General features: G+C 52.9%; 1 protein-coding gene across 2 annotated transcripts in view; it reads right to left on the bottom strand.

The window, feature by feature from the left end:
• Positions 1–23,345, bottom strand: part of EPHB2 (EPH receptor B2) — a 145,251-nt gene that overhangs the window by 15,816 nt on the left and 106,090 nt on the right. For both annotated transcript variants that reach the window (XM_062012749.1, XM_062012751.1), the window contains exon 6: positions 6,261–6,385. In XM_062012749.1, coding sequence (XP_061868733.1) covers positions 6,261–6,385 — 125 coding nt within the window. The remainder of the gene's footprint in view (positions 1–6,260; positions 6,386–23,345) is intronic.

The raw sequence follows: 23,345 nt of genomic DNA, 5'->3' as shown, positions 1-23,345 counted from the left end.
GTTCTGGAGAACAGAGGGTATCAAAGAAGCAGACAGGCAGAAGGTCCCATTGTGTGATGAACTGAGGTTTCCTCACACAGAGGAGAAAGTGGCACAGCCTGTTGCTCCCTTGTGCTGCTTTGGCTGCCCACAAGAAACAGTGAGACAGAAGTCAAGGGAGAGCCTCAAATCCCCCCTTGCATAGAGGGGCTGTGAACTCAGGCTCCTCAGGTCTGGACCACAGGAGGAGACAGACATCTTGTCCACCAAGAAATGATGGAGTTTGCCTTTGGGGGCTGCTGGTCTCTCTTCCACTCTCTACATTGTTAGATACCCAGTGACACTGCTTTCATGTTCATGTTTTTCTCAGGAGGTTCCCAAACCCACCTGGACACGTTCCTGTGCCTCCTGGTAGAGGGGAACCTGCTTTAGCAGGGGGTTTGAGCTGGATGAGCTTTGGAGGTCCTTTCCAATTCCCACCATTCCATGATTCTATGATTCATTCACTTCTGAGAAGAGCACTCATGCCTTCCCTTGGAGAACCTTCTGCACAGCCTGAAGCTGTGGTACCAGCAACATCAGAGGCCCACAAAGAACAGTCACTACAGGGCTCTGAGCAGCAGACCATGCTGAACCAATGTTCTCCACGTGTTCCTGGGACAGCCTGGTGCTTTCTCAATTAGTCACTGTGCTGAAGCACAACTGCAAGTGCAGTGGCATTTGCAAGATGGATTATCCTCATGACCCAGGTTTCTGCAGACTATTTGCCTCCCAGCTGCAGAGCAGCTGAAAAGACAAGACTCATGCAGTTAATTTCTTCTACTAAGCTTTTGACTGAGCAGTGCTCTGGTGGGGATGGCTGGTAAAGAGAGTGGTCTGGCAGGAATGTGCTTCTCCAAGAGTGCAGTCAAATCCAGAGGCTTGGAAATGCCAATGGCACATCATTCTGCAGGACAAAGGAGAGCAGCTCAGCACATGCCCTGAGAGAGCTCCACTTTTAACACTGCCCAGCAACACTCCCTCTTCTAGGAACTACAGCTTTACCTATCTGGACCTGTGCTGAAGGTGCCTGGGTATCACTGTGGTGCTTGGGAATTAGATTGATCATAGAATCATGGAATGGTAGGGCTTGGAAGGGGCCTTCAGACATCATCCAGTCCAATCCCCAACAATGAAAAGCTCAAGTACAGGTACACAGACAAGGTAAGATCAAGAAAAGATGAGCACACAGAAAACTGATTGCCTTGTTTGCCTGATCAGCCCTCAGCACTCCTTTGGACCTCTCCTGGGTAGGCTAGGAGAGAAATAGGTCAGGAAATGTTTAGTTTTAGTGCTCAAGGGCTTGGTTGAATCCTCCCAGGTCCTTGGATGGTACTAATACCACAGTTGCTTAGAAAATCATTTGTCTAACTGTTTGAGGGAATCTCATCCCTGCTCCTGAAGGACCTGAAATGGAATGCAACAGGGATGCTTACAAGAGGCTTTATAGCCTGGGAAAGTGATGTTTATCTGAGGGTGTGCTCACAACTGTGCCCTAATCCCAGAAAGGAAAGAGCATTTACACCTCTCCACCCTCCCTTATCAAACCTATTCCTTCTCCTTGGCACAATGCTCAGCCACCACCTCTCCAACAACCTCTGCACTCCCTTCAAACACTTCTCCCCAGAGGGAGAACCCTCTGGGCTTCTCCAGCAGGACCAGGGCATCCCAGGTGGTTTAAATTCCAAGTCCAAGCTGATTTTTCTTTTGTAGACTCTGTGGGTTGTTGGTTTGGTTTGATTTGGTTTGCTTTGGTTTATTTTGGTTTGGTTTGGATTGGACTGGTTTGGTTTGGTTGGGTTGGGTTGGGTTTGGTTTGGTTTGGTTTGGTTTGGTCTAGTCTGGTCTGGTTTGGTTTGGTTTGGTTTGGTCTAGTCTGGTCTGGTTTGGTTTGGTTTGGTTTGGTCTAGTCTGGTTTGATTTGGTCTGGTTTGGTTCAGTGTGGTTTGGTCTGGTTTGGTTTGGTCTGGTCTGGTTTGGTTTGCTTTGGTCTGGTTTAGTTTGGTTTGGTTTGGTTCAGTCTGGTCTGGTCTGGTTTGGTTTGGTTTTATGTGGTTTGGTTTGGTTTGGTCTGGTCTGGTCTAGTCTGGTCTGGTTTGGTTTGGTTTGGTTTGGTCTAGTCTGGTCTGGTTTGGTTTGGTTTGGTCTGGTCTAGTCTGGTCTGGTTTGGTTTGGTTTGGTCTGGTCTGGTCTAGTCTGATCTGGTTTGGTTTGGTTCAGTCTGGTCTGGTCTGGTTTGGTTTGATTTGGTTTGGTTTGTTCTGGTCCAGTCTGGTCTGGTTTGGTTTGGTTTGGTTTGGTCTGGTTTGGTTTGGTTTGGTTCAGTCTGGTCTGGTCTGGTTTGGTTTGGTTTTATTTGGTTTGGTTTGGTCTGGTCTGGTCTGGTTTGATTTGGTCTGGTTTGGGTCAGTGTGGTTTGGTCTGGTTTGGTTTGGTTTCATCTGGTTTGGTTTGGTTTGGTCTGGTTTGGTTTTTTCCCTCCTGTTTTCAGTTTGAGTGTGGAATTCCTAATTCCCAATGATGTACTTTGAGTTCCCTCACACGTTTGGGCTCGAGTCTGTCTCTTGTTCCCCTTCCCACGAGTCAAATTTAAGCTGTGACCAAAGTCTGATCAACAAAGAGTTTGTGGGAGTGCAGCCTGTGAAATGCCCACAAAAATGCTTCTAAAAAGCCACATTTGATCCAAAAAAGAAAGAAAAGAGTCAAAGAAAAATGTCAGGTGACTTCACATGGCAGCCAGCTCCTCTGAGTGCCTGCACAGCAGCAACCTGCTGAGGCTCCTGGGGCAAACACACACGGACAAGGCTGGTCCCAGGCCACGTGCCAAATCCTCACACACCTGAATCCTGGCCCTGTGGCACTGAGTGTGCTGGGAGGGATGCACAGATGTGGTAACAGGATCCTGCCAGTCCCTCTGGAAATGGACCTGGGGGGGTCTCCAGATCCTGGGGAGCATCACTTGAGGGGAGGTCTCCAGAGCATTTGGCCTCGCAGCCACGTGTCTGGTCATGTGCAGTGTCTGGGTGCTTCTCATGAGAAACCTGAGGCTGGACAGGAGCAGTGTGGATCCTGGGCAGGGATTGGGGCTGCAGGAACACCCTGTCAGGATTTCCCTTTCATCTTTTCATATCTCTCCAAAGCTTTGGGCAGCACAAGGGGAAGGGGCATTCCAGCTCTTGCTCCACCCTGGGGACAGTGCATGGTCCAGTGCTGGAGGATGAAAAGGAGGAAAGTGTTTTGCTTAATGCTTCCAGTTGGCCTTGGCTTCCTCCTAAGCCCTGGTAGCAGCCAGTTGTGGGAATGTTGGGCTCCTGCCAGAACCTCCTGAGCACCACAGGCAGCTCCACCTCAGCTGCCACATGTCTCCTCCCTCACCTCAGCCACCCCCCATCCAACCCTTCCCTCAGCATGAGCTGGAGACATCAAAGGGCTCCCATGCCTCCTAAAACATTTGCATTGGTGACCAAACTGGGATGAAAGCCTTCAAACAGTTACAAACTGGGGAACTTACTGCATACCCTAAGCCACATCACTTTGCATAACAAGGAGAGGTAATTACTCTTTGCAGTGCTTACCACTGCAGTGGGTCTCCAGTTCCCACACTTGGGGATGGGTTTGACAACTTTGGACAAGAACCACTACACCCTTTCTTAAGTGGAGACAACACTCACTTCTTTCTTTAACAAGACAAACATTGGCAGGTGCCTTTTGGAGGTAAAACCCCCCAGACATGAGGAAGACCACAGAGAGCAGCCACGTCATGCAGTGTTTGTGTAGGCACCTGCACTCTGATTTGCTCTCACTACACGTGGAAGATCTCCTTTGTGCCTCTGCACAGACCTTTGGGACAGCATCTCATCCCAGCAATGTTGTCAGTCAACCCTGTGAAATGGAACCAAAACTGTCCTTTGGTTGCTGTCAGGGGCAGCCCTTTTCTGGCAACTCAAAACACTTGTTTCCAGCCTCCTTTCTCCATCCACTTTGTGTCTTTAAACAGAAGAGAATCAATTTGGAAGGAAGAGCCAAACCACTTTTCACACCAGATGCAGATGCTGCTGTTCCCTACCTTTGAACTCTTGGCATGCTAATACAAGACACTTTTCTGCTTTCTAACCCCCCACTACACTAGAAACAACTGAACTGGCCCCAGAGAGATTATCTGAGTGTTCAGAAGCAGTGTTGATGGGAAGCAGAGCAAGAGCAAGGCACATCCAAAGCTGTGCATTTGGAGACTGCTCCCAGGGATGAAGGAAATGGCTTTCAGTTGCACAACTCAGCACTGTGATGGCCAGAGGAACCTGAGATCCAGCTCTGCCAAGCAGCCAGGGAAGGATGCAGTGTCACTGCCTTGCTGAAAATGCAGAGGGCTCTTGACTGAGCAAGATGAGGCACGTGAAGACCTTGGCTAGTGATGGATCAGACCTGGAGTGTGCAACTGGGACTTGAGAGTAAAGACTAACACACAGACAGGAGGTTTTGGGGAGAGAGAACCCTGCTGCCCTTGGCCATGTCAGGCCTCCAGCTCTTGGTTACTCCACCTCTTTTTAAACCTGTTTCCAAATGAGGTTTGCTTGCTTTGAGCCCATGAGTCCTTGATGAGAATGACACACATCTTGGCTGGGGAGGACATAAACACACAGCTGGCTTCTTCAACCAAAGCATCAGTCAAAATATAGCAAGAGGTTCAAATGATTGTGACCCTCTGCTCCACTCTGGTGAGATCTCACCTACAGTACTGGCCCCAGGAAAGACAAGGACCCATTGGGGCATGTCCAGAGGAGGAGGCCACAAAACTCACCAGAGGGAAGGAGCATCTCTCCTGTGAGGAAAGGCTGGCAGAGTTGGGGTTGGGGTTGTTCAGCCTGGAGAAGAGAAGCCTCCAGGGAGACCTTATTGTGGCCTCTCAATACTTGAAGGGGGCTTACAAGAGAGACTGGGACAGGCTCTTTAGCAGGGCCTGTAGCAATAGAAGGGGTAATGGTTTTCAACTAAAAGAGGGTAGGTTCAGGCTAGATATAAGGAGCATGGCTTGGGCCACTTGTCACCATGGCCAGGCTGCACCCTAAGCTCTGACAACAGGGCAAGCAGATGCTCACTTGTGGCTGTCTGCAAAGCCCAGCCAGGAACAGCAGCTTCCCACTTAGACAACGAATCTCTTTCTTTACAGCCTCCTCCAGAAAGCAGAGGGGAGGGGGAAGGAAGAAAGAAAAGAGAGATGAAGAGACAGTAAGAGGAGAAGAATGAACTCCCTGAGATCTTCTGTCTCTATGTTGAGGGTCTCCAGGGAAAGGACCCCTCTTCCTTTCCAGATCTGCTGTGCTACCTACCCATCCATCTTGCCACATATTCTGGGATCGTTTCCAAGGGTCAAAGAAAAGGTTGTGATTTATGCAATATAGGTCAGGACCTATTTAACAGCTCACAAAGAGGCTCTTCCCCCTCCCCTCCACACACTCTCCATTCTCCCTCTGGCTCTTGGTGATGAGAAAATAGGTCAGAGGCAGTCAGTGGGGGGGGATTAATCAGTTCTTGCAGCAACTGCTGGGAAAAACAGTTTCAGTTCCATTTAATCATAAAGCTTTTTAATTAGTTAGGTTGCAATTTTTAATGTATAGTTTATAAGTTCTCGTGCAGGGGGGCAGATTCCTGGAAGAAGAAATCTCCTGCTCTCCACTTCCCCATGGGCAGCATGGATGAAGTTCACCAGTCAGGCTGAGCTTGGCATGTCCTGGGACCAACGTCATGTCGTTCATTGGGTCTCTCTCAGCAGCCACACAACTACAGCCCCATGGGATGGGCAGCTTGGCACAGCCCCTGGCTTGCAGTCTTGGCACACAGATGCCAAACTCCCCTTTGGTGTCAAGGCCAGACAAGCATTGTACAAATCTTAAAGACTGGATGCTCTGTGGTGCAGCCTGGGACTAGATGCTCCCTACCATCCCCATTCCTGCCTCAGTAGGAGAAAGGGCAAAATTAGAGCCCCTGGCTACCCAGCTCTTCCTGCAGAGAGTCCCCCTGCTGCAAGTGCTGCAGAGGTGATGGGAGAAGATTTTCCACACTTGCAGAGTCAAGGAACTACTGCTGGACTCAAAAGGGTTGCCAGCCACTGCTACCCACGTGTCCAGCTGCAGCATGAGGAGCAACCAAGTGATAACCAACTGCTGTAAGCCAGCTTTGTGCCCTTAGAAGCTTTGCAGCACCTCCTCTCCCCAAAACCCTGCTGCTGAAAGCTCCCATGGTACCTTCTCATAATACTGCAGCTCATAATCCAGGATGACTCCGTTGGGCTGGTCAGGCTGAGACCATGAGAGGGTGATGCTGTCCACAGTACGGCTCACCTGGTGCATGATGGACACAGCTGAAGGAGCTGCAAGAGAGAGCAAGAGAGAGGCTTCAGTCAGATGCCCACAGGGGTAGGGCACACATCTCCTGGCTGGATGCAGGTGTATTATTGATGCTTGGAGTGACAGGACTGTGCAGGGCTCAGGACAGCTTGGCTTTTGCCGTGGGTAGAAGCAGTTAAGGGGAGGACAAAACGTTTCCACTGCTCATTGAGAGTTTGTAATTAGAAACCATGGAGGGAAACACATCATTCCCTGGCAAAATGAGCCCAGGGTTGGAGCAGACACAACCCTGCTCACCTGGAAAACACCAGCAGCAGCCTGGCAACAGGCATGCCTACCTGCTTGCCACGGGGAAGTAGGGGCTTTTGTACTTGGACATTTGCATAGAGAAGCTTTCTGAGGCAGAGGCAGACGCAGGAAGCAAGCAGCTCCTCTCTGCCTTGGTGTGCTGGGTCTGCAAGTCACACATGCCAGGCAAGGGAGGTGCACACAGCAGCCTGAGCACGCAACACAAACCTGACCTGACACGCTGACAAAGGCGAGACGCCCGTCTCACCCCAAACAAACGGCACAGCCCCACAGCCAGGGCTGCCACGGGGCATGGCAGGGCCTCCCCACAGCCCCTCAGATGCCCACCCACCCGTCTGGCCCTGTGCTGCCCACGTGGCATCAGCTCCCTGGGAAACTGCCCAGTGCTGATGTGCAAAATCTGTGCAAAATCTGCCCTGCTGAGGCCTCAGCTGGAGTCCTGTGGCCAGTGCTGGGCTCCCCAGCTGCAGAGAGACAGGGAACTGCTGCAGAGAGGCCAGTGCAGGGCCACCAAGATGCTGAGGGGACTGGAGCATCTTCCTGATGAGGAAAGGCTGCAGCCCTGGGGCTGTTCAGCCTGGGGAAGAGAAGCCTGAGCTCAGGGTTAATGAGCACCTCATTAATACCTAAAAGGTGTCAGCAGGATGGGGGGAACACGTTTTTCTGTTGTATCCAGTGCCAGGACAAGGGGTGATGGACATGAGCTGGAACACAATGAGTTCCACTGGCACAGGAGGAGAAGCTCCTTTGGTGCTGAGGTGAGGGAGCCCTGGCCCAGGCTGCCCAGGGAGGGTGTGGAGGCTCCTTCTCAGGAGGTTTCCAACCCCATCTGGACACGTTCCTGTGCCCCCTGAGCCAGGGGAACCTGCTGTAGCTGGATGGGCTCTGCAGGGCCCTTCCACCCCCACCATGCTGGGATTCCATGTGATCCTGCTTGCCATGCACTGGGGCAGGTGGGCAAGCAGCCTGGACTGCTTTTAGCCTGCTTGGCTCAAGCATTGATAGCAGAGACACCACAGCACTTCAGGTATCAGCCTATGCCCCAGCTCCATGCCAGAGGGGCTGACACATTGACTCTTGCTGCCTCTTTGGAGAGCAGTGAGCTGACTGCCCATCCTGACAGCACAGCCAACGTGGCCTCTGCTGCCATTGGTCTGGAGGCTGCCCAGCACTGGCCCAGCCTTGGGCTAAATGTACCCTGGCACAGCTGCCAAGCACAGACCCATTGCTTCCACAGCTTCAGGACAGAGGGGAAGCCTCAGGAGCAGGAAAGGACTGGGAAGTGGGAGTGAGAAAGCTTCCCCATCACTTGCACGCCAGGCCCAGTTACAAATGGGTGCAGAGAAGCTGGCACTCAGAAGGGCTTGTACCAGGTCCCAAGCCTGTCAATATTTCATGGGAAAACTCCTCATTAGACAGCTCTGAGGAACAGCTCAGAGGAGTGGCACAGAAAGCAAAGCACCTCTCACCCCTCTCCAGCCTGGTCTCCTCTGGCATCACCAGTGGTGGATGAGCCCCAGCTGACTGTGTGCCTGGACCAGAGTGGCTGCAGCAGGCTCTCACACATCACTCTGATGAAGCACAGCTGAGCAGCTCCTCTCACAGGCCAACAGAAGCTCTTTTTCTCATCCAAGGGCTGCCTCTTGGCTTCACTACTGTTTTTTTCTGGCTTCTGGAGCTCTCAGGCTGCTCAGGGCTTGTGTTTACCCAGCTATGGGTAAAGCAGAACCTGCCACCTCGCTGCTGCACCACTCCCCTTCATCTCCCTGGGTTTCCCCACTCTTGAAGGAAGGTGCAATGCAGGTGAGCTCCAGTTTTGGCCAGCACTTACTAAAACTGAACAAGGGAAGGGAACTTCCAGCCCTGGCAGTGTTTGAGGTCAGGCTGGAGGGGGCTTTGAGCAACCTGTGCAAGGTGCCTCTGTTTGTGGCAGGAGGATTGGACCAGATGGCCCTTAAAGCTCTCTTCTTACCCAAACCACTCTGAGCCAACAGATTCTGTGACTATAGTCTCATCCCCTCCCAAACATCAGTCACTCCATCCATTGCTCAAGCCAAGCCCCATAGCCTGAAACTGTCTGTCCTGTCTCAGAGCTTCCCTTGCTTGGTGGCACACAGCACTGCTTCCCTCCTGCCTTAATATCCCTGTCCCACTGCTTCAGGGCTCATATTTCCCAGCTCCTGTGACTAGTTTCTCCCACTGGTGTTAAGATAAAACACAAGTAACATTTCTGGAGCCTCTCAGCTCCTTGCCACAGGTTTGCTGCTTCCTTGTTGACACAGATTTCACAGGACATCTGCACCCTCCAACCCAAACATCCCTCTGTGGAGAAAGGCTTTGGAAGGCAGATGTGACCAAGCCACAGGTTCCCTCCCAGCAGAGCTTGGGGCTGGACTGAGGTAAGCACATGGCCCAGTGTCTCTCTGAGCTGCCCATGAACCAATCCCACACCCCATTCCAGAGTAGGGGGCACATACATCCAGGCCTCTCCCCTCACAAAACAGGGATGTGGCAACACCCCATGATCTAGATACAGGTTCAATAGCTGACCTCCTGCAGCTGGAGAAGCTGCTCAGCTTCAGGTCCCTCTGGCTCCCTGGAGTGCTCTTCCCCCACCTCCATGCACTGTGTGCCACCCTGGGAACACATGATTCCTGCCAGGCAGCTCCTACTTCTCAAGGCCCTGCTGAAGAAGCTACAGAAGAGAAGAGCTAGAGCTCTGTGTGTGAATTACTAGTGCCCAGCCATAACCCAGGCAGCTGTGGACTTGATGAACCTGCCTTCATCTGGCTCAGAGAGGAGCCAAATGGCTGAGGTGGGGCTCATCTAAGGAGCCTTAATGAGACAAGCAGTCTGTGTGCTGGGGAGGAGGCAGGTGAGATGAATGACTTCAGCAAGCTCAGCACATTTCCTACACCTGGGGCAAAGGAGTGTCTGTGCAGGGGTAGGAACCTCCACCATTGTCTCCTCTCAGCAACTGCTGTTGTTATCACAGACATCAGGGAAATGCACCATGATAAAGTCCCAGCAGGACTGAAGTCAGAGGTGACCTCTGGAGCTTTCTGGTCCAACTGGCTTGCAGGGGAATTTCAAAATCAGATCCCTTAGCTCAGTGTACCATGTCCAGTTGAGATCTGAGTATATCCAAGGATGGGGATCCCACAGGCTCTCAGTACCAGTCCCCAGCTGCCTCAGTATGGGGGAGAAGAAGCTTTTCCTCAAATCCCATTGGAACTTTCCTGATTGTCCCTTGTAGCTCTTACTGCACACCTCTGGGAAGAGCCTGGCTCTGTCTTCTCTTTCAACTCCCTTCTGAAGTGCAAGACTGCAGCTAGATGCCCCTCAACTCTGCTTCAGGATGGCCAAACACAGCTCTCAGATGTCCCCATGTCTTGTTCTCCTGTCCCCAGCCCATTCTAGACATCCTCCTGCTCCACTTTGTTGATGTTTCTGTAGTACTGGGGAGCCCCAAAGAGGAGACAGAGCCCCTGATGTGGGCTCAGGAGTGCCAAGCAGATGAGAACAATCACTGTCATTTTGTTGGAGCACAGTGCAATGCTGCAAAACATGATCCTCATCACACACCTTCACCAGAGCTGAGGGGCCACAGCTTCTGCACAGAGACAGGCTCCCAGCTCTGTGAATCAGGGATGGGCTGGGACTGGATGTCTGAGTTTGAAACCAGTTTAGTGGAGTCAGCCAGAGCTCAGAGTGGCTTTCTCAAGTCTAGTCCGTGGGATAAGTGACACAAACACTCAGGCAGCTGGTATCTGGCAGCTCTTGTCCCCTGGAGCAAACTGTTCCCTCACACTCAGCTGCAAAGCTAGTGGAGACCCACGAGTTTCTGACACTCCTCACCACTTCCAAGACTGGAAGGTCCTGGTTGCAGCTCTTTGTTCTGCCCCTAAGTCCAAGTGTACAGCTCTACATTATCCCTCTGCACTGCCATTTGCTACCTGGAAAACGAGGAGAGCCACCCCATCTCATTCTCATGTCTCATTTTACTGAGCACTTTCAGAGGCACAGACTGCACTAAGGAGGTTGGTATTTAATGCATGTAACACAAACAGCTAAAAAGCAAGGAGATGAAAACAATTGGGAAGATAAAGAGCAGCCAATCTGGTGACACTCTCATCACAAGCTCTGCTCCAGCTCTGACAGAAGCAACAAGGGCTTTGAGGCCAGCCTGAACTATGATGTACAAAGAGCTTTTCTGCCATGGGACAAGGACTGTGAGAGATGGACACTTTCTGACAGGGGATGCACTCAGCTAAGCAAAGACAGTCACACAACCACAGAGTCTCAAGGGCTGGAAGGGAGCTGCAAAGCTCATCCAGTGCAACCCCCTGCCAGAGCAGCACCACCCAGAGCAGGGCACACAGGGACTCATCCAGCTGGGTTGGGATGTCTCCAGAGAAGGAGCCTCCACAGCCCATCTGGGCAGCCCCTGCCAGGGCTCCCTCACCTCAACAGGGAACAAATTCTCCCTTGTGTTGCTTTGGAACCTTTTCTGTCCCAGCTTGTGCCTGTTGCCCCTTGTCCTGTCACTGGATAAAGCCACAAAGTCTCACTTTCCTGAACTGTTGATTCTGAGCAAACTACACACAGGTTCCCTCCATTGGGTTTAGCAAATTGCAAAAGGGACCCAGAATAAAATCACTGTTAAAAAGGTCTTTGTTCCTCCAGCCTGCTTTGTGCTGAGCCCTTTGAGGGACAGCTCAGAGTACAGCTGGGCTGCTGCTGCCAAACACTCGCTGGCAGCATTTAACCTGGCCCTGGGGGAATCGGTCACCTTGCTCCAGGAACTGACTTCTCTTTGTTCCCTTGTGACAAAAGAAACAAGAGCTTTAAGGACCATTTCCAGGTTGGTCACTAAACTGGTGACAATTGCCCAGTGACATAAATTACTGAGTGCCAAAGCCAGTCCCTCAGCCCTTGCCTTGCCTGGTTACCCCTTGCTCAGGGAAGGTGTTTGAGTTACTGTGCACAGGGGAAATCCATGCTGAAAAAGAGACCAGCCCTCTGCCACATCCAGGAGGTCAGATTTGGAGCATCAGAGCCTCTGGCATTGGGATGTCACCTCCATGAGGGTGTAGGCAGAGCCAGGTGTCCCTGATGGGGTGTCCAGGTGAAAAGCACACAGAGCTTTCCTTCCACAGTGCATAGGAACTGACTTTATGCCTGAAACCCTTGAGCACCAACATCACTCAGAGGCAAAAACAAGTCCTCTGAGTCCTTGAAAGGCACTTTTCTGCATCCTCTTTATCTGGGACAGCCTCAGATTCTCTGCATTCCTTTTAGTGGAGTCCTGTGGCTTCTCCAATGTGCTGGAGAAATAAACCAAGCCAAACCCACCACTGGAGTGTAAAATAAGCTTAATGAAAACCCACTCATGTAAAAAGGCAGATGACTTGTCCCCTGATGCAACAAGATCTGCAGTGCCTGAGGTGTGGGGGGCAGATGTTGTCTTGCACATGATGGGGCAGAAGGATGTGAGGGGTGCAATGGCTTCCACAGCCCTCACCCCAGCCTTTATGCATGGCTACACAGCATTGATCACTGCCAGGCCCCTATCCAGGCTGGGGCTTGGGCAGCTTTCCTTAATCACCAGGGGCTGAAGGGACTTTCCTGGCTCAGGGGTAGCTCTGCAGGACAAATCTCTGAATGTCAACAGCTCTTCTTGTCCACACAGGGTGCAAGAAGCTGCCTGAGCTCAGCTACTGCAAACACTTGAGAAGGATGGGGCTCAAGATGTAGCCCATGCTCAGGTCTTGCCAGCAGAGCTGCAAGGACACAGCCTCATCCAAGGGCACACAGGTATCAGCACTGAGCTTTGCCAAGGCTGTAATGACAGCTAAACCAGGGCTGTCCTCACAACCTGTGCTGGCTCAGTGCTGCAAGGTGGTTATGGCCAGGGGAAGGGCTCAAATTCCACTGCACAGAGTATTCAGGTGCCTTCATGGAAAGATGGGCTGCCAAGGTGATCAGGGGACTGGAATCTCCTTGTTATGAGGAAAGGCTGCAGGACCTGGCACTGTTGAGCCTGGAGAAGAGAAGACAGGGAGAATCTCATCAAGCATCTAAAGGGTGGGTGTCAGAGAGTGCCACTTTTTCTGTTGTCTCCAGTGACAGGACAAGGGGTGATGGACATAAACTGGAGCACAAAAAATCCCACTTAGAAGGAGAAAGTCCTTTGGTGCTGAGGTGAGGCAGCCCTGGCCCAGGCTGCCCAGGGAGGGTGTGGAGGCTCCATGAGGATGGTGACTGGGGCAGAGCCTCTTGCACCTCTGCTCCAGGCAGGGGGAGGAAGGCAGGACAGCTGCTCATGAGGATGAGATGGCAGCTTCTCACAGCTCAGCCAGCATAGAATCATAAAGACATTTTGGCTGGAAGAGACCTTTAAACCCATGGAGCCCAGCCTCTGTCCCAGCCCTATAACCCACCAGCCCATTGCCCTCAGTGCAACACCCACCCAGCTCTGAAACCCCTCCAGCAGCTCCCTGGGCAGCCCCTTCCAATGCCTGACAGCCCTGGCACCAAAGACATTCCTCACATCCAGCCTCAACCTCCCCTGGGGCAACTTGAGGCTGTTTCCTCTTGTTCTATTGCTTGTCACTGAGGGGAACAGACCCACCCCCACCTCACTGCAGGTTCCTTTCAGGTAGTTGGAGACAGGGAGAAGGTCTCCCCTGAGCCTGCTTTTCCCCAGGTTCATGTGGAGCAGCAGAGCACTGACCATCTCCTTCTCAACTACAGGGGGGACATTTTGCTCCTTGCCCCTGTCTCTTGGCTTGGGGGGCTGACTTTCCCCAGTGGAAATGCTCCTATTACTGAAGACTGAGGCAAAGAAGCCATTAAGCACCTCAGCCTTGTCTTTTATTAGCAATTTTCCTTCTGGATCTATCAGGGGGTGGAGGCTCTCCCTGGGCTTTCTTTGTTGCACTGAGGGCAATGGGCTGGTGGGTGATAGGGCTGGGACAAAGGCTGGACTCCATGAGCTTAAAGGTCTCTTCCAGCTGAAATGATTCTCTGATTCTTTATTGTTAATGTATTCATAGAAACTTTCCCTGTTGCCCTTTACCTCTGAAGCCAGTTTGACTTCTAGCTGGACTTCTGGCCTTCTAATTATCTCCCTATATAACCCAGCCCTTCCAGATAATTAAGAAAGGGCAGCCTGATCAGGAAAGGGATCCTGGTTTTAGCCTATTTGTGACTGGGAATCTCTCTTCACAGGCTTACATTCTTGCCTGAGAGCACATCCAAGTTCCCCTGTGATGGAGATGCTTGGTGAGCATGCTGGGACCTGCAGGTTAATACCTCCATGGGCAAGGAACCAGAGAGCTCCATGCCCACCAGCCACAAGGGCTACTTAAGCAACCTCTGCTGTGAGCTGAAACCCCAGGCAGCACAGATCTGTCACAGCAGAGGCAGCTTAACTGTTGCTGATCCCTCCACAAGAGGCTTTGGGTTCTTTAACTAAAGATTTGCTCAGTCTCAGTTGCAGGGGAAGGGGCATGTTGGTAGCACTGCTAAAGGCAAAGCTTTCTGCAGCCAGTGTTTCCCTTCCACACCACTGAGTTCTTTCCAGTTTGGCTAGTGCAAATGGGAAAAGAGATGAAGGGAAAGAAGGGAAGAAGCTTGAGTTTTCCAGGAGGCACTTTCTAATTGCAGCAGCACCTGAAAGAAGGTCACAGCAACTGCTGATGGGGCAGAGGCAGAACATGTCCACTGTGCAGAAGGTTGGGAAGCACCACTGTGACAGCCAGGTCTGAGCATGTGCATGAGGCTGGCACCAGGACAGGCAGGGGGTTAAACACAGCTGCAACAGTTGTGGTTGCCCCTGGGTGTATGTTACAGACAGGCATCCTGTTTCCTCTGAGGACTGTGGTTTGTGATGAGCCCACTGTGGGAGGTTTGCCTTGCTCTGTTCCAAAGTGCACAAGTCATTTTCAGGTTGAAACCTCTGGGCTCTCAGCTTCCAGCTGCTGGGCTGCTTCTGGTTTTGCTGGCTAAATGAAAGAGGAGACTCAAAGCAGAATTTTGTCCTCATGGAACAACTGAAAGATTATTTCCTCTTCTTTTATCTAAGAGGCTTGAGTTGGAGTGCTTCACAGATTTATCAGCCCACACATCAACCTGATGACTCTCTTCTGAACCTTCTGCAATCTTCTGTTAACCTCTTGCTCAGATATAAACCTCATCACTGGTCTCAGTAGCCAGGATCCATCTCTCTTAACTGCAGAGACAGCATCCACCCTCTCCTTCAGGTCTGACATTCCTCTGAGTGGGTCCTACATGACACCTCTCTGACTCAGACCAGTCCTCAAGCAGCTTGGGCTGTTCCCTCTCTGTTGTGCACTTGCACTGTTTGTTTTGAACCCTGCCTCCTGAGCTCAGGGATAACTTCACTCCTTGCACCTCCCTTCTGATGCAAACTGTTTCAGTGTTTCCCATTGTCCTCCTGGGAACAAGGTGAGAGATCCCAGATGCATCCAAACTCAGTGCAAGTGGGGAAACTGCTGTGGAGAGCTCCTGATGGTAAAACTGGGAAAGAGCAGGAGGGGGCAACACACAATGGAGGATTGTAGTGGGTGAATGAGAAACAAATAGGCCCATTTTCCTCCTTGGTTTTATGTCTCTGAGTTGTGTTTAGAAGGAACAGCATTCTTAGGAAGCTCATGTGTATATAATGCCACAACATCAGGTTTACTCCCTTCATCCAAACAAGACCAGGAGTCCTCAGGACATCTGCTGGGACATCTTTCTCTGTCATTCAGGCAGTGAAAGCTTCCATCTGGGAGCTGAGACCTTTCTCCCAGCCCTGCTTTTTCAATATCCTAAGGTGACCTCCCTCCTATCCCATCACTCTTCTCAATCCACCAAGAATAAAGACATGACAGTGTATCAGGACTCACTTAACAAGCAGAACAAGTAGAACAAGCAGGCATCTTCCTCATAGACATTGAGCAACACAACCTGACACCCTGTGACACAGCCTGGACCCCTGTGTGTGCTGGCTCACCCCATCCCAAGGGACTCATTAGGGCTACAAGCATCTTATTGCTAATTGTCTTTGATAGCAGAGACCAATTTTCTGTGTCATATCCTGACTCTTGGGCCAGCACAACTGCCAGGGGCAGCTGCCACCAGTTTTTAGTAGGTGTGAGTCCCTGTGATGTGATGCTGTGAAACAAACCCACCCCCAGCTACACAGCAGCTAATGTGCACAGCACTTCAGGGCCTTGAGAGCTTTGGTGCTGCCGTGGAGCTGTGGAAGGTCACTTCTGTGCAGGCTGGGAAGATGGACTGCAGCTGTAAAGGCATGAAAATTGGACAAGACACTGCCACCAGCCAGAGCAACACTGCAGGGAGCAGCCCAGGGGCTCAGACTCCCCAGGCTGCATCGTCTGAGTCGCTCCCTGTCCGTTTGATGGGAGTGTTTGGTGGGACTGTGTGGCTCCAGCCTCTGGCCTGCTTGCCAGGGGACACCACAGCTCCTCTTTCATCATCTTTACACTCATTTGAAACGCTACCACACTGCAGCCTGCCCTCCAGTTTGCAGCTAACCCCCTGCCTCCCTCACCTGCCAGTCCTGCAAGGCTCAGCCTTTCACTCCTTGCCTGCCAGCGGGTCAGTGCTATGGAGATCCCGCTATAATCAAAGCATCTCCATTCCTCTGCTGGCTTAGCTGGAAGAGTCAGGTTACAGATAGCAAAACCCCTATCTCTGATCACTTTAATACCACTAACCCATGTCATGTCAGACAGAGTCAACATTTGCTCTGGAAAACACTCACAACAGTGAGAGAGCAAAGCCAATCCTCCCCCCTGCAACACTTTGAAATTACCCAGGGGAAAAAATGAGGTGAACAGCTGGGAGTTCTCCAGCATCTCCTCGGAGCCCTCCTGACAGATCTTGGTCCCTGGAGTGTCAGGTTACCCGACTGGGGGAACTGCTTTTATTATAGGAGGGTCAGCAGGGAATTCTGGCATTTTCAATTACCCACATGCAGAAGCTGCTGTGATCCGGGGTCAGGATTAACTGCGTGACCCCCGGCTGAAGACAGAGTGGCAGGGAAATGCACCATGATGCTGCAAGGCACCAGCTAGTCCAGAGGCCACGGGACAGGGCAGTAAATGGGGAGATGTGGGGGAGAGAGTTGCTGACAGAGCATCTGGCTGTGGATGCCTGAACTCGTGTCATTGCCCTGTAAACGTGGCAGAGACCTGGAAAACCTTGGGGTAAGTGGGCAAGACCCTCTCCCACTGCCTCTACCCAGAGACTCGGCCTCACTGGGTGGCCCAAGTAGCTGTAATATGGGGAACTACGTGGGGAATGTGATCCCTTGTGGGACCAGAGCTGGGCATTCCTCAGCACAGGGCTCCCAGAGCTCCTTTTGTACTTCAGGCCCTGCACACCACCAGCAGCTCGCTCGGGCGAGACTAATGCGTGATGCTGTGACGGTGCTGTGATCAGTCACGGAGCAAGGGCTTCCCCGACCTTGAAGCCACAGGGCCTGGAGACATCTAGGCTGGGATCCAGGCTCCAACAGTGCCTGGAAAACAGTGTTTGAAATCACAGGAGCACACACTGCCTCTGTGCAAGGCTGCTGACAGGCCAAATATGCACACAGGGCTTACACAACCTCTGCTCCTTAAGCATGGGACTAAGTGAAAAGCCAGCACAGCTCGCTGCACTTCCCCACAGACCTGGATGTTGTGTCTTAGCCAAGGGATGTCTAACCCAAACCAGCCTTCCCTCTGCCCCAGGTCATCCTTGTCCCCCATGGTCTCACACAGGTGAGTGTCCCCAGCCCACGTCCCATCACTGACCTCAAAGCCCCAGCTCTTTGTGCCCCTCCTACAGTTAAGCCTCAGAATCCAAATGCATGTAGGTAACTACCTGAAAACTGACTCATGTGGTTAAAATCTTCTCCATTTGTCTCTCCTCCGGGTAAAGCTCTCTCCTGCCATTTAAGTGTCAGAGGCTTTCACACCCCATCCCCCACAGAGGCCCTTCTGGAGGATGCATTTGAATTTGGGATACCTTCCCCCAATGTGAATACTGAGAGCACCACAGCCATGAAGATGTGGATGAGGAAGGGAAGATTCCCTTCCCTGCCCTCAGTGATAACCCTGCCCTGCACAGGAGTTGTTGAAGACCTCCAGAAGCCCCTCCACCAGCACTTCTGTGACACCTCTGCTGAAAGCATTCACTATTGGACTCTTTAAGCATTGGTCCACCCAATTTCTTTCCCAGTGTCCTCCCCTTTGATGTCACATTCAGGAGCCACTGGATTCATGTTTTTTGGTTGGGAAAGCTCTTGAAGCTGCTGCAGTCCCAGCCCTGCCCTCACCCTGCCACAGCCCTCAGCACCTCAGCTCTAGGCTTTGGCATCCCTCCAGGGCTGGGCACTCCCTGGGCAGCCTGGCACAGGGGCTCACACCCCTCTCAGGGTTGAAATCAATAATTGAAATCAGTTACCTCCACCAGAAGCTGAGGAAAGCAACACAAGGTCCCAGGGATGCCAGCACAAACAGCATTTGCCCTCAAAGCGCTGAACGCCGCAGGTCTGAGACTTTCACCGGCCTCAGCCAGAGCTCTGTAGGGCTCTGCTGCAGGGCCTGGGAGGGTTTTGTTCCTGAGGTTCCTGGCAAGGTGGTCTCCTCAGGCTGGTCCCTGTGCTGCCTGTGTGTATGCAGTGTCTGGAAGCTTTCCCAGCGGGCCCAGCCTCCAGCCCCTTCAGTTTTGTAACTACAAACACTGGAGACATCTTAAAAACACGGCAGCACAGGCCAAAGCTGCTCCTGGCTCCAGCCCCACTCGAATCAACGAAGGCTTTGGTGTAGATTACAGCTTTTAAAGCAGTTCCTAATGCCACAAGCCTGGTGACTTGGCCGGGGCAGACGAAGGCTTTTGGCTGTCTGTGCGCTCTTTGTTTGAGGGAGCCTGCGGCCTTCCCTCGCACGCTGCCGCCTGCGCAGCACTTTGTTCTCAGCACTGAGAGGAGACGCTCGTAGCTTCCCACTGAAGCACATTTAGGAGCACTTGGCACAAAGGTCTTGGCCCTCACTCCATGTGGAAACCTCATGGGCTCCAGACCAAGGCAATGGCATCAGCAAATGGTGCAGGAAAGCGGGATGGCTGCAGGCCTCGGCCCTCCGGCTCACCCCTCCAGACTGGCCATGAAATGCTGCTTTCACAGCAAAGCATCACTCAGTTGCAACCAAAACCCATCTCAGGAACCTGTTGGCTTTTGAAATTTCAAGCACAGAAACCTTAGACCACAGAATTATGCCTTGAAAACGTGACACCTGCTCCAGGGCATCTCCTTGGTACTCACTGAGGCTTGCTAATTTGAGACAGGACTTGTTCCCTCGCTGTCTTTCACAGACCCTACCAGGCTGTTCTCCTTCTGTGTGGGGGGAAATTGTGAAAATATCAGTGTGAGTTGGTTTTTTTACCCTTAGAAAGGGTTTATCCTGCCCCATGCAGCAGCCAGGAGGCTGTGATGGTGAGACAGCCATGGTGAGGGTCTCCCTCCCTGAACCGATGCACACACAGACTTATTTCACACCCAGATTGAGAGGAACCACGAAATCACAGGGACATTCCAGAATGGACCAAGGGACAACTTGACCAAATGGCTGCATTAACCTGATTTGTTACAACCCTCTCTCATGGTGCCCATGAAGGCAGCATAGCCCTCACAGCCCATGCTCAGCAGCTCCAGCGCTGTGACCCTTCCAGTGGCCTCATCGACCTGGCCCCAGCATCCCCCCCTGCCTGAGGGCCTCATGCACATGCAAGGCAATTAGCAGTGTTTGCCAAGTACAGCAGGAAAGATAAATCACCTCTCCTGGTCAGGAAAGCAAAAGGTGAGGTGCTGAGCCACTCTGTCAGCTCCCAGCAGCGGGGACAATAGCACGTTGTGGGGAGATGCTGGTTCACCAGAAGGGACTTTCCACCACATCCATCATAGATGGGCTTTTGTTTTCTGCCCTAAGTCAGCTCCAGATGCTTGGGAACAGGTTTCTGAAGCCCCAGGCAGGTGTGTGTGTGTGTGTGAGGGGAAACAAATGATCTTCAACTCAACGGTGTAATTTATGCCACGAGGAAGCCTGGGAGTCAGCGGGGGGAGGAACACACAGAGCTGGTGGTGGGCAAAGAGCATCTGCTAGGAAAGCTCTAGCAGGGCAGCCCATAGCCTGCTCTGCCAACAGCCCCCCAACTGCCCACTGCAGGAGTGGGAAGAGGATCCTGAAGAGCCAGCAGCTGGCAAAGCTCGTGCCATCTGGGAGTCTTGGCTGCAGATGGTGTCCAGCGGGCAGAGGAGAAGGGGCTGGGGCATGGCAGGGTCCTCCTGGGCAGCCACAGATGGGGGATGCAGCGAGAGCAAAGGGCTGAGCTGACAACAGAGAGAGAGAGGGCACCAAGTGTCAAACTGCATCAGGCTTTGGTAGCAATGGCCCCGTGGGTGAGGTGGTCAGGGCAAAGGTGGGAGCTGTGGATGGAGGAAAGGGAAGAGGGAGAGGAGGGCTGCAGAGACAGGGTGGTTATGTGGGTCCATGTGGAAGGTAAAGTCTGGCTGTTCATAATAGAATCACAGAGTCATTCGGGTCATTAAAGCCCTTGAAGCTGTTGCAGTGCCAGCCCTCCCCTCACCCTGCCCAGCCCAGCACTGACCCCTCAGCACCTCAGCCCCACGCCTTTGGGATCCCTCCAGGGCTGGGCACTGCCCCAGCTCCCTGGGCAGCCTGGCACAGGGGCTCACACCCCTCTCAGGGAAACAGTTCTGCCTCAGCTCCAGCCTTAACCTCCCCTGGGGCAGCTGCAGCCCATTTGCCCTTGTCCTGTCATTCATGGCTGGGGAGCAGAGCCCGACCCCCAGCTCCCTGCAGCCTCCTGTCAGGGGGTGTCAGAGAGGGCTCCTGTGTCCCCTCAGGCTCCTCTTCTCCAGGCTCAACACCCCCATTCCCTCAGCCCCTCCCCAGCCCCTTGTGCTCCAGCCCCTTCCCCAGCTCTGTGCCCGGCTCTGGCCACGCTGCAGCCCCTCAGTGTCCCTGTGGCAGTGAGTGAGGGGCCCAGCACTGACACAGCCCTGGAGCTGCAGCCTGCCCAGGGCCCAGCACAGGGGACAATCCCTGCCCTGCTCCTGCTGCCACCCCACTGCTGAGCCCAGCCAGGCTGCCCTTGGCCTTCTTGGGGGATGTCAGGGTTTCAGGAGGTTTTGGAGACTGTGAGCAAGTCAAATCATCCCAGAAGCACACCCAGTGGAGTCCCCACAAGAATAAACCTGGGATTTACAGGGCCTCCTGTAGCTTAGCAGACACCCTTCTGCTTGCTGTGTCACACAAACAGACTTTGCTCCAGCTTCTCCACATGGGACATGGCTTCACTGCTCATAACAGTTCTGCTTTTCCACCTTAATGCTGTCACCAGCCGCTCTCTGCCATCTGCTCTTGTCCTTCTGCTTTAATCACTCCTGGCCCTTTCTGCTGCCCCTCCAGCCCAGCACGTCACTAGAGGCAGCAAATAAACCCCCTTCACTGAACACACAGTGCCTTGCTGGTGCCCTGTGGGCTCTCCTGTGTTCAGCTCACCCTACCTGCTGCCATCCCAGCTGAGCTCTGGTGACGGTGGGGAACCGACGGTGTGTGCCGTGACTGGATGAAGCCCCACGCTGGCTCGGTGCAGTGGCACTGAGGCTGCCCTACAAGCTGCTGAACGTGCTGTGCTTCACACATGCTGTGTTTTCCCACAAGGTTTTATGCTGGAGACTTGTCCCCTTCCCATGACCTGCCATTAGGTGCTCCTCAGCTGCCTTCAGTTTCACCCTGATGCTGTCATTCCACATCTCAGCGTCTTCCTGGAGGTATCAAAGTCCTTCTCTGACCTAAACATGTGTCAGGTTTCTGTGGAAGATACACCCTGCCAGATTTGGGAACATCAAGAACTGTGAGACTGTTTCTCATGGACTTCAGTCAGTCACCTCAGCCTCGTGTTCAGTTCAGCCTCGTGCTTCCCCATCCCAGTGGTACTGGGACATCCCACTGAGGCAGCTCCTGAATGGGCTTTACCAGTAGTTTTCCAAACCAAATGCTTTACTGGTGTCCAGACAGGCAGAGTCTAAGTCAACCAGTTATCTCATCAGGAAATAAAAGCAAGAACAAGCTACACAGACTCGTGTACAAGGACTTGATGGGCCCTCTGCCTCTTGGAGTCTCAAGTCAAGACTGGCTGCCTGGCCAAAGACAGGACTGATTGTGAGGATAATCCATATGCAGGCTGGGCTGAAACATCTCCTGGCTTGGACCTTTGAAGCTTAATATAACAAAGCACAGCTTGGGAGGTTCAGGTTGGACATCAGGAACAGTTCCCTCACCAGAGGGGTGGCTGCAGCTCACTGAGGTGCTGGGAGATGTCTCTGCCTTTAGGGGTTACCCACAGCTGTCTCCCCAAAGCCACAGACACCCTGCCATGGTGCTGGCAGCAGTCCTGCCACAGGTGGGAGACTGGATGAGAGATGCTGAGATGACACAATCTTTGATACCAGAAGGTAACAAGAACCAAGCATTTCACAGCTTTTAAGGTGTGGAAAGCTCATTCCAGTTCTTCCAGGTGATGTCTGAATAGACTTTCCCAGGTTGTTGCTTCACAGACAGGTCATTCCTGACTGTAGCCAGCTCAGGGCAAGGCTGAGAGCAGCGGGAGAGGCAGCAGGAGATGCCATGACTCCCTGCCTGTGTCCAAGGAGTGCAGGCTGCTGCTGTGCATCCCTCTGAAGGAGGAAGCCAACCAGATCTTCTGATGCACAATAAAAGTGAGAAGATAAAAGCAAGAGACCACGTGCCTCAGGCAATACAGTTCTCCTTCTGTCTAGCCTGCAGCATAACCAATGTGACAAGCAGCCAGCAGCCTGGTGAGAAGTGCTAGTCCCTACCAAACCTACACCTTCACCCAGCCTGCTGCCCTGCCTCCACTCCTCTCTCCTCACCTTTCCTCCCCTGATCCCTTCATGGTTCCTGATGTATCTGGCACTAAAGCTCATGGACCATGGCTGCAAGGAGATAGTTTTAATTTTGTAAGGGGAAAATCCTGCCTCCTGGTGCTTTGCACTTCCCAGGATCTGTTTTGTCATTGAACTGTAGAGTCAGTTGGGTTGGCAAAGCCCTTGAAGCTGCTGCCCTCACCCTGCCCAGCCCAGCACTGACCCACAGCCTCAGCACCTCAGCTCCACGCCTTTGGGATCCCTCCAGGGCTGGGCACTGCCCCAGCTCCCTGGGCAGCCTGGCACAGGGGCTCACACCCCTCTCAGGGAAACAGTTCTGCCTCAGCTCCAGCCTCAACCTCCCCTGGGGCAGCTGCAGCCCATTTCCCCTTGTCCTGTCATTCATGGCTGGGGAGCAGAGCCCGACCCCCAGCTCCCTGCAGCCTCCTGTCAGGGAGCTGCAGAGAGTGCTGCTGGCTGCCCTCAGCCTCCTCTTCTCCAGGCTCAACACCCCCATTCCCTCAGCCCCTCCCCAGCCCCTTGTGCTCCAGCCCCTTCCCCAGCTCAGTGCCCGGCTCTGGCCACGCTGCAGCCCCTCAGTGTCCCTGTGGCAGTGAGTGAGGGGCCCAGCACTGACACAGCCCTGGAGCTGCAGCCTGCCCAGGGCCCAGCACAGGGGACAA

This window comes from Colius striatus, chromosome 21 (assembly GCF_028858725.1).
Source record: "Colius striatus isolate bColStr4 chromosome 21, bColStr4.1.hap1, whole genome shotgun sequence".
NCBI lineage: Eukaryota > Metazoa > Chordata > Aves > Coliiformes > Coliidae > Colius > Colius striatus.
This window is presented reverse-complemented; position numbering and strand designations above follow the sequence as displayed.